Consider the following 10,686-nt stretch of genomic DNA (forward strand, 5'->3'; position numbering starts at 1 on the left):
TTATGTTGATCTCAGTCACTTAGAGAAAACTGACCAGGTTTATCAAAGGGTTGCCAAAAAGTTGCCGTTAAAAATGAGCGCTCAAAGAATTTTGTCTTGCCAGCCAGGCGACGATGTCGTTGTGCGTGACGTGGAAGCACTTTTCCACCTCCTCTCCGCCAGGACTACTTTAAGTCGCGCCCGGACGGGTTGCGCGCGGAAGACGTGTACGTGTGCGAGTCGCGCTACTCCACCAAGGTGAAGGCCTTCAAGAAGATCAAGCTGTGGTCCGTGCCGCCCAGCACGGCGCGGCTCGTGGCGCGCGACGAGCCGCTGCCCGTGGTGCGCGTCGCCTCCGTGTTTGCGTCGCGCGAGCGCGACAGGGAGCAGCGCGAGAGGGAACAACGCGAGAGAGAGCGCCCGCGGGACGGGGCGACGGCGACCGCGGCGACGCTCGTGGGGCCGCTCACCGCAGGACTCGACGAGGCCAAGGTGGCCGCGGCAGCTGCGGCGGCGGCGGCCGCCGGGATGATGGAGGAGAGCAACGACGATATCATCGACAAGGTGCGGAGCGGAACGACGATCGGTGGTCGCCGGGGGGCTGCGTGAGGCCCAACGTTCACGAGGCGTGAACTGCCTGGACAGGGTTCACACACAGAGTGAACAGTCTTGACAGGGTGTTTAAAAACAAAGATCCCACATATTGCCTTTAACAGACTGGTGGGGCAAGTGCTGTTAGCGAGCACCTGTTAAGGCCAGTACAGCATACAAGGAGTGGGTGGCCAGCACCACGCCCTGCCGCATGTGTTTCCCCAGTGCCGATATTTACACACCGTACCAGGCACTAGTTTCAGGTTGAGTCAACCCAGGAGTAGCCCAATACTAGTTTAGATATTTGTCGCTGATATTTGTCGTGAGCTTGGGTCACCGGGTTTGTAGCTCAGTGCACGAACCACAACGCCACAGCTACCCCCGCAGGCAGGGGGGACGTTTACACATAAACGCGCGCACACACCTACGGGAGTGAACCGTCTTCGTAGGATGTTTGCGCACACACACACGCACGTAACTGGTGCGTGCGCGCACTTGCCGTGCCCACTGTTGGCAGGAGCGGGAGGACGTGCTGGTGGAGATGCCCAACGGAGAGCCCGGCTGCCAGTACTTTGAGCAACTGGGCGTGAGTGGCCGCTACCACAAGATCGGGGACTTCGTGTACACGCGGGTTGAGGGTCGCGAGCGGCCGCGCATTGGCAGGTCAGCATTTCCCCCCGACCCTCACTCGTCCCTTCGATACCCACCGTGCGCCCCCTTTGTTACTGTCCCCTTCCTTCGGGCCATCCCCTGTTTCACACACCCTGACTCCCCCTGGATGGCGGCGGTTAAAGATGATAGCGGACAATGTGCGCAGAGATGCATGGATAGATGACGCATCGTCGTTTTGAAATGACAGGGATAGACGGGAAGAGGAACGCGTTGATCAGAGGACGCACGCAGGTTAAAGAAATCGTATTGGCTGTTAAGACAATCAAGTAGGTTTGCGCGGGACACGTCAGACCTATAAGGCATGATGGCTTATGATAAAGATTAATGACTGTTATAGCCAAGGAACGGAACGCGTCCGCAAGGGCATCCGTCGGGGAGATGGAGCAATGAAATCTGCTCGGATGTAGAAGCCAAGTGGATTCTTCCCCTGGAGAATTGTCAGGGATGACGGTGGCTTGGGCAGGTCTTCGTCCAGCAGTGGATGGATCCAGGCTGATGGCGGTGAGTGTTCGCGATGAGCACAGGGGGCCGTTGTGTCTGCTGCAGGGTGGAGAAGCTGTGGAGAGACAAAGACGGGCGGGTGTGGTTCTTCGGGCCGTTCTTCATCCCTCCCGAGGACACGGAGCACGAACCGACCAAGATGTTCTACAAGAAGGAGGTGTTCCTGAGCACCGTGGAGGAGACCTGCACCATGGACACCATCATCGGTGCGGCATGTGTGCGTGTGTTTGTAGGTGTGCGTGTGTTTGTAGGTGTGCGTGTGTTTGTAGGTGTGCGCGTGTAGGTGCGTGCGTGTCATCGTGCATGTCGGTGTGCGCGTGCGTGCACGTATGTGTGTGCGTGTAGGTGTGTGTGCGTGTAGGTGTGTGCGTGCGCGGGAGTGGTGGTGTAAAGGTGAGCACGAGGTGCTACGAACCTGGCGACCCAAGTTCAATTGCTGCTCACGACCACCAATTACTGTGGCGATTATCTGAACTGGCCCTGGGCCTCCCTTAATAATAATACATTTTATTTGTGAGTGCTTTTCTGAATACTCAAAGACACTTTACATCAAATTGTAAAAACACTAAAAACACATCAAACTTAGCTAAACATTAAAATCAATTTTAAAAAGGTGAGTTTTAGTCAATGATTTGAACGCTGGAAGGTCGGTGCAGTCACGGATTTGTTTTGGGAGAGAGTTCCAAAGTGAGGGGGCAGCTATAGAGAAGGCTCTGTCGCCCCAGGTTCGATGCTTGGTCCTGAGAGGTAGAGTCAGGAGTTTGGCGTCAGATGAGCGAAGGCTACGGGATGGGTTGTGGCGGTGGAGCAGGTCAGTGAGGTAGGAAGGGGCCTGGTTATGAAGGGCTTCATGTGAGAGGAGGAGGATTTTGAATTGAATTCGTTGTGGGACCGGGAGCCAATGGAGGTTGACTCAACCTCAAATGAGTACCTGGTATGATGCGTCAACATCGCTACTCGGGAGACAAAGGCGGCCGGACCTGCTGCTTGCCAAGCACCCAATTGTGTGCCGTGCCGGCCTTCAAAGGTGCTACTCGTTGATAGCACTTGCCCCAGCAGTCTGCTGAGGCTATAGGGGGGGATCTTTGTCTGCGCCCCCATGCCCCCCTCGGGCACCCACCACGGCTCAGCGTGTGCGTTGTCGTCGTTGTTTTTGTTGCACCGTCGCAGGCAAGTGCTGCGTCCTCGCCTTCAAGGACTACCTGGTGTGCCGCGCCACCGAGGTGGCGGAGCGCGACGTGTACGTGTGCGAGAGCCGCTACAACGAGGCCGAGCGCCACATGAAGCGCTTCAAGGGCCTGCGGCGATTCTCGCTGTCGGCCAAGGTCCTCGACGACGAGATATACTACTTCCGGTGAGTGAAGGGAACCCTCCCCCCCCCGCGATGGATTTGCAAACGCTGGGACTCGTGACCATTCACCACCCTCCCATCCAAACCCTTCCCCCCCCGCTGCTCAGTGAGTCGTGTGTTGTTATTTTTCTCCCGGTCCTCCGGTTTTTCCCTCCGCATTTATAAAAGTGCGTTTAGAGTATTTGGCTGCTATACATTTCCACATGATAAGACAGGTCTTTGAACTATCATTTGTGACCAGGTCGCCTCTGAAAAAGAACTACATTGGTTCAGTGGGCCTTACCTGATAAAATAAAAAGTTTAGTTAGAATAGTCGTTGAGTCAGTTATGATTATCTCGTTTGTACCGTGTCCATTGTGTTGTCTTTGTTGATTGTATCCCCTCTGTCGATTGTATTGTCTGCCCCAAGTATAGGTTTTCAAGGCAGTGTATCTGCATTCAGACAAAACAATTAAATGACCGAATAATTTTGAACTGAATTTCTAATCGTTGCTGTTCATTGGCCAAACAAAATCATCGTCACCATCGTATTCCCTGTCTTAGCCGGTGTCGGCTTTTTTTGTGACAACCGTAGGATCTGGAAGAAGGGACGAGGCGATGACTGTGTTGTGAAATCAATGACTGTGATGACCTATGAACCATATATTGATAGAGAAGAGGCCAGTATTCTGTTTCCACCGCTATGTTGGTGTTTGCAGTGCAACAAGCCACCAGTCGGGGAGCGGAGCTCAAGTACAAATTCCCTTGTTGCTTGGGTCCTCGATTAATAATGGGAGAGAGGTGGCCCAGATAAACCCAAAAACATGGATAACGATTAGCACCTCCGATTAGCATGGTTGGCTACGTACGGAGCGAAAAAAGTTCAACATACATACAACGAAAATAGTGGCAGAAAGTAGTTATTGTTGTTGACTCTATTTAGAAAGGGAGCGTGGAGTGAAACGTCAGACACTGTCCCAAATGAATGAACGCCGCGGTCCGACTCAACGGGTACCGCGTCAGAGAGAGTAACGACTGCGGCCCTGCGTCTCTATGCGCAGCAAGCCCATCACGCCGGCTAAGGAGCCGTCGCCGCTGCTCGACCGCAAGATCGCCGAGCTGGAGGCGCGCTTCGCGGAGCAGGATGGCGGCGTCGGTGGTGCCGGCTGTGCCGGCGGAGAGGAGGACGAGGAGGGCATGGAGGAGGAGGGCGACCTGGCGGATCACGCGGCGCTCGCGCAGCTCCACGCGCCGCTAGCGGGCGACCTCGACTCGTCCGCGTACCTCACCCCGCAGGTGCTGACCAGGCACCCCCCCCCCCCACACCACCACTGAAACTCGTTTTTATTGGATCTTTATCTTTACAAGAGTTATCATGGTCCTCTCGTTCCAGACAGATGGACATACAAGAATCATTAATACTCTCGGCCTTGATTGGATAGCGTTAAAAACGCTGCGATCTCCCTCTGCGTAACGTCACAAGTAATGACAGAATCGGAATCTTTATCCTGGAGAAATCCGATGAGCGATGAAGCTCTCTTTCACAGATGTCCAGTAGTGGCGGGTCAGAAAGTTATGTCGTCACCGCCTTGGACGCCAAGGCAGATACTTTTTTTTGCGCTGTTTTTTTTATCGCCGAATTTTCGGGGTAACCCCCCCCCCCCCCCCATCGCCCCTCATCCCCGTGGCACAGACGACACCGAAGGCGGTGCGGGGCAAGGCGAAGGACGGCAAGCGTAAGACGAACCCGAGCGGCTACATCCTGTTCAGCAGCGAGATGCGCGCCGTGGTGAAGGCCAAGAACCCCGAGTACACCTTCGGCGAGCTAAGCCGCATCGTCGGCACGGAGTGGCGCAACCTGGACGCAGTGAAGAAGGCCGAGTACGAGGGTGAGTGAGCAGATGACGAGCGCGGCGCTGGCGGTGTAGAGCAAAAAAAAACCTCTTATTTTACCAGGCAAGGCCTACTGAGCTATGTAAGCTGTTTCTTGAGTAGCGACCTGGCCACAAATGATGGCTCAACGAAGCGGCTTATCACGTGGGAATTTATAGCAGCAAAATACTCTCGACACGTGATGTTGATTCTAAATGTGGAAGGAAAAACCGAAGGACCCGGAGAAAAATCTGCGCGGCTGCAGGGAGAGGAGACATGCAAACTCCGAATAGACAGCAGGTGTCAGGGTAGGGATCAAACCCACGACCTCATGCATACCAGGCGAGGTAGTTAACATTTCGTCACCGTGGCGCCCCATGGGTGACGTCTGCAGGTGGCGCCGGCTGCGTTGGCGATTAGGGGGAGGTGGCCGTTGTTGAGAGGAAGGGCAGCAGCAATAGAAACAGTGAGGGCAAGGTTCTTGAAATTGCCCCGACCCCGGCCCATCCAGCAGTATGAATGGGTACGCTGTGGTTAGTCGGTCGGCAGGTCATGTGTGGCGGGGTAAAGTGTGGGTACTTCTTATAAGACATCTGGCCAGCGTGATTTTAATAAAAAAAAATGATGCACACTAATGCCTTTTATCAACCCAAGAAATCCTCAATGGCTCTTGATAGCTACATCACTGCTCCCCCCTTCCGCGTATGTTGCTATGCCTACTACAAGGTTGGTAAAAAGAAAAGGTAAAAGTGCAGCTCTGAAACCGCTTTCCCAAACCACAGCCACAAATGCCCTTCCGCCAAGAGCGGCACGACGTGTGCCCCTAGTTTTCGCGTGGCACCTGAGTTTGCGAGATGCGTCCATGCGGCATGCGAAGCGCGTGTAGCCGCGCCATTTGGCGTGGTGCGTGATCGCGCATGGCGCCCCCGCATGCACCCTCCCCGCGTGGCGCGTGTGCAGACCGCGCGGCGAAGCAGGCGGAGCTGCAGGAAAGGGAGCGCGCCGCCCAGCAGCAGCAGCAGGCATCGGCGTCGCCGCGCGCTGGCACACCCTCGGGGGGCGCCATCATGGGAGTCGTGCCGCCCCCGACGCCTATGGGAGCGCTGCAGCAGCAGCTGCCCACCGCCGCCGGTATGAACGGATGGACGAAGGGACGCACGGATAGACGCACGGACAGATGGGTGAATGGACGCGCAGTCAGACGAATGGACGATGGAGTGAATGAGTGAGTGAATAAATGTGTGAGTGAGTGAACAAGCAATTGAGCAAGAGAACAAATTAATGAAATTAAGAAGAAAACTAGCAGATGAAATATGGAATGGATGAATGAACAAGCTAATTAATCGAAAGTATGAGTTAGAAAATAAATGAACTAGTGAACAATAGTGCTTGGGATAGAACCAACGAGTGAGTGATGGAATATAAGAGTGATTGGGAAAGTAAACAAATGAAATTGCGAACAAATTAACTTGCGAACTACCGCGCGAAAGTGCAAGCATCTAAACGATGAGCGAGTGAGAAAGAAAATGGACAACAACAGATGGGATCGACACAAACCAACCCAATCGAGCAACAAATGATTGAGGCTGCGCCACTTGCTGAGTAAACAGTGTCACAGAAATATAACTTTCCCCGCCACGTGACAACTGCTCCCCCTTGCCATAAGTGGTCAGGACCAGCCCCCCTGCTCGCCCGCCACCCCCCCATCCCCCCCACCACTACCGCCACCACCCCATTGCTGCGCACGAACTTCCCCCGACCCTTGGCGGTTGCATGAAACATCGGCTGTGGCACAGTGGTGCCGCGCGGTCGCCACTCCTTCGCGACGTAACCGCATCCCATCGTGTGTGGTGTGGACCGTGAGGCTTTTGCATGACGAGTTAATGGTCCGCTGCTGAACCACCTGCAACAAACGTCAGTGCCCTGTGCTGCCACGCATGTGTGTGTTTGTTTGTGTGTATAACACGTGTGGCTGTGTACATTGTATACGTACGGGTTAACGCACGTGGGGACCGATCGGAAGGTCTCGTAACTGATTGCAGAGGTGTTGCCGGGTTGCTCAAGAGGTCCGAAACACTGAGCCAGTGCCGTTGAGAACCTGGGTTTGAATTCTAGTTTCGGCTGCCCAACCATGATTCGAACCGGATTCTCGCGCGTAGGGAGTTGATGAACTCGGCCCAGTCACCACCGATGATGACTTCGCAAATCGTTAAATTCGCTTTTCAAATAATTATTGCTTTATCACAGCTTTTATGATTACAAAGTTTTCCGTTTGACTGCCATCACATGAATACCTCTACAGCAAAGCATGTGGAAAAGTACAGCGCCCCTAGCTTGATTAATAAGCAATTGAAGGGACCTCAGAAGCAGTTCTGTGATGTCACCTTCCACAGGCCATTCTCTAACACATGGTACTGTTACACTGCTTTCTAAACATTCCTAACGGAAATCTCTCTGTATCATGTCTTGATGCCAATGGCACAATTGGAATATTATGATGCTTGTTTAACCAGGAAAGCCTCACTGAGTCTCTTGACTCTTTTTCAGAAGGGTCTTACCAAGTTTTGGGAGTAAGGGTGCAATGATTGCTGTCCACATTCCATTTCAGTAATTTGTGGGTGATTTTATAAACTTAGGCCATGACGCCAGCTCACAATGGCCTGTTCTTGCGATTGACATCACTGGATCTTTAACGTCCACCGTGAAGCAAATGGCTCGTGGTTTTTATTCATATGATTAATCTACCCGCAGTAACAATCAGGGCGACCACAAGATTCAAACCGTGAACCTCTGCAACAAGTGGCGAACTCGCTGACCACTGGGGATATGCTACCGCCCCATTATAAATTGGAAACTAATTGCTTAATTGCCCCATGGCCTTTTGATGGCTGTATTGAATATCGTAGCATTAAGTGCGAGTGTATACACACATGCTATAAATACTATCAGTGTTCTATTTCAGTCATGCCTATCGCCCCTCACGTGTCTGTACATATAGAGTACGAACATGCATACGTAAGTACGTACATACACCCGTACATAAAACATTGTAAGTGTGAGCAGAGACATTAATCCTTGATAGGAAGGAATTGTAAACTTGTAACATCGAGCATTTATGATGCTGCCCAAGTGTAGAAAATAACCCCAGAACCTCTTTGAGTTAACGGAGCAGACAAGTTGCACTCCGTATAGGACAATGGCCCTGCTAATTACATTTTGGGGTACATTTTTGCTTGTACCATCAGACTGGTACTGTATGTTCCAGCCGTTTCGTCAGTCTGTGAACCAGAAGCCACAGCCCCAGCGGTACTAATTGGTTGTACACCACCGCTGTTGGGGCCTTAACAACATCGCTTGGGCAGCATCATCATTATCCACCCCAAACGCTCTCACTGTGCATGCGCAGGCCATCTCTCATCTGCCACTCCTCACCCTTCCCCCATTTCCCTGTTCTCCCCCCTTCTCTGTTCCTCCTTCCTCCCCATTTGCATCCCCACATCTTACACCCGACCAAACAACATCCGCCTCATCCCCCCCATCCCATCCACCCCATGTCGATGGGAAGGATTCATAGGGGGCTTCCCTCCCCCGCTGGTCAGCCTACAGGGCTCCATAGAGGGGCTGGGGGCCCCTCCCCTCATTGCTCCGCCAGCCCCCATGCTGCCGTTTTACCCCCAGCCCATCACCATCACTCCGGGTAAGGCTGCTGCGTCCACGTCACGTTCTGTGTTTTTACCGGAGCGAAATTATTCAATCCAGATGTGCGTATGTACGTTGAACTTATTTTGCACCATATGTAGCCAACCATGATAATCGGAGGTACGGGTTAAGGACAACAAACTAAACACAAAAAGAGGTCTTAAGGAATGAGTTTTCAATTTATATTTAAAAGTGCATAGTTCCAGTGGCTTCCTAATATCAGAAGGGCGTTCCAGACGCCCACAGAAGCGCATCTGAAAGCGCGGATGCCGGGAGTTGCCTATTCGTGTTGTTCCAAGATTTAGAGCGAGGAGTTTGGTTTGTGTGCAGGAGCGAGATGGATAATAGCAACACTGGACAAGGATGGGGATGGCATTGGGGGGGGGGCCTTCGTCCACCAGGGGATTGGTAGTGGCAAACGATGATGGTGCTCTTTAATGGAATGATTCTCACAGGATTACTGGGCTCTACCTCGAGGCCCTCGCGCATTTACACACAAATCGTGTAAGATGTTGTAAATTTTACTTTCACATCAAAACAAATAAAGTGTTTTGCCATTTTTCTTGCTCAGTTGAATTGGTGTAGCGTGCCGAAGTGTGCGCAGTGCCTCTGTGACAAAACGTGAAATTAGCAGGAGCTTCACAATTTCATTATGTCCACCGAAGAGATAGAGCGGTGAAATGAGCTCATGTACAGATGCCACGTGGATTATTACATCGCAGGGCCGGGAGAAACAGCGGTGGCTTGGAGAAGCCTTCATCCAGCAGTGGATTGACCGTGACTGGTGGTGATCATGGTTATGTTGAAATATATTTAGGCCACTTGACTTCATGGGGAAAGCGCAAGGCACCCACCAGAGATTTTAGATATGGCATGTACTTATGCAGTCGAGAGCAGCAGGCTTATTGGCTGCAGATTTGGCGTTGCATGGTTAGCGGCGTGGTGTTTGTTTTGAAAAGGCCGGTGTGATCATTGTGGCTGTGGTTGTTTGCCGTGAGCAGGTGGACGTGCCATGGGGCAGCAAGTGGGGGCAGTGGGGGCAGGCCAGACACCAGGAGCTGGCTTCCAACAGGTATGCATATACATACACATGCACGCGCACATAACCACACTGGTTGGCTAGTGTGGTTATGGTTAGAGCTGGTGCCAAAGTCTGGTTTGCGAGTGTGGTCAGGGTTAGAGGTAGCGCTATGACCCGGGTGGCTAGTAGGATTAGGCATAAGCATTTCGTTAGTATCTGATTGGCTAACGTTCCCAACGGGTATGCCAACTTTTTAGAGTGTGAGCCGCATTGGCAATCTCCTTTCTCCCCTTGGGCCGAGAGGGTCACCTGCCAACGTAGCGAAGGTGACGTTGCAGTCGCGAGAGTGACGCGGCGTTGTCGCCCTTTCAAGGTTTGTTCGCTCTTCGTTTTTGCGCGTCCACGACGGGAAACAGTCGCTCGCGTAGCTTTTTCAACGTCGCCGCACATCGGAACAACTTTTAAATAAAGAGACCGATCAAGTTTGACGAGCGCGCATCCCTCCGCCGCCGCCGCCGCTGCACACACACGCGTCCGTCCGACGTATTTTTAACTACTCCCTTCCCCCCGAAATTTCTTTAATTAATAACGACCCCCCCAAACTGTGTGCACAGTCTCAGCAGCCGCCCCCCCCGTACCCGGCGCCCCAGGTGGCGGTGGCGGCCGTATCGTCACTGCCGCCGGCGCCCATGTTCGTGGCGGCGCCGCCCCGGCCCCAGCGCCTGCTGCACTCGGAGGCGTACCTCCGGTACATCGAGAACCTCAACAACGAGTGCCCTACCGTCAGCAAGTGGGAGCAGACGGTCACCGGTATGTAGGGGGGCTCCGAGCAGGGATGAGAATGAGTGGGGGCTCTCGGGGTTGGAGGTTTGTGGTTGGGGAGTGGGGCCTCAGTGGCCCAATGTTCATTCATTTCGCGTCCTTTTTCCATCTTAGATCAAGGACAAACAATCGTGGGCGCAGGCCCGCGCATGGTCCAACCCAGGTTGAAAGCGTAAATGCATCAACTACTTCTGTCAGT

The 10,686-nt window shown here is 53.1% G+C and overlaps 1 protein-coding gene and 1 long non-coding RNA gene across 6 annotated transcripts in view; one reads left to right on the plus strand and one right to left on the minus strand.

The window, feature by feature from the left end:
* Positions 1–10,686, plus strand: part of PBRM1 (polybromo 1) — a 32,749-nt gene that overhangs the window by 16,643 nt on the left and 5,420 nt on the right. Inside the window, exons 20-29 of one of the 5 annotated variants that reach the window (XM_032971497.2) lie at positions 163–543; positions 1,088–1,233; positions 1,789–1,949; positions 2,914–3,097; positions 4,135–4,369; positions 4,767–4,962; positions 5,906–6,076; positions 8,511–8,642; positions 9,646–9,716; positions 10,316–10,475. In XM_032971497.2, the coding sequence (XP_032827388.1) occupies positions 163–543; positions 1,088–1,233; positions 1,789–1,949; positions 2,914–3,097; positions 4,135–4,369; positions 4,767–4,962; positions 5,906–6,076; positions 8,511–8,642; positions 9,646–9,716; positions 10,316–10,475 (1,837 nt within the window). Of the gene's footprint in view, positions 1–162; positions 544–1,087; positions 1,234–1,788; positions 1,950–2,913; positions 3,098–4,134; positions 4,370–4,766; positions 4,963–5,905; positions 6,077–8,510; positions 8,643–9,645; positions 9,717–10,279; positions 10,476–10,686 lie in introns of all 5 variants that reach the window. The other 4 variants (XM_032971495.2, XM_032971494.2, XM_032971498.2 and 1 more) reach the window with 4 other exon arrangements.
* The window catches only part of LOC142930996 (uncharacterized), an 18,794-nt gene continuing 8,108 nt past the window's right edge, over positions 1–10,686 (minus strand). Inside the window, exon 2 of the long non-coding RNA XR_012946994.1 lies at positions 1–1,798. This is a non-coding gene — a long non-coding RNA (uncharacterized LOC142930996). The remainder of the gene's footprint in view (positions 1,799–10,686) is intronic.

Source organism: Petromyzon marinus, chromosome 46 (assembly GCF_048934315.1).
Source record: "Petromyzon marinus isolate PM22_M1 ecotype Great Lakes invasive population chromosome 46, UKy_Petmar_22M1.pri1.0, whole genome shotgun sequence".
In the NCBI taxonomy this organism is placed as follows: Eukaryota; Metazoa; Chordata; class Hyperoartia; order Petromyzontiformes; family Petromyzontidae; genus Petromyzon; species Petromyzon marinus.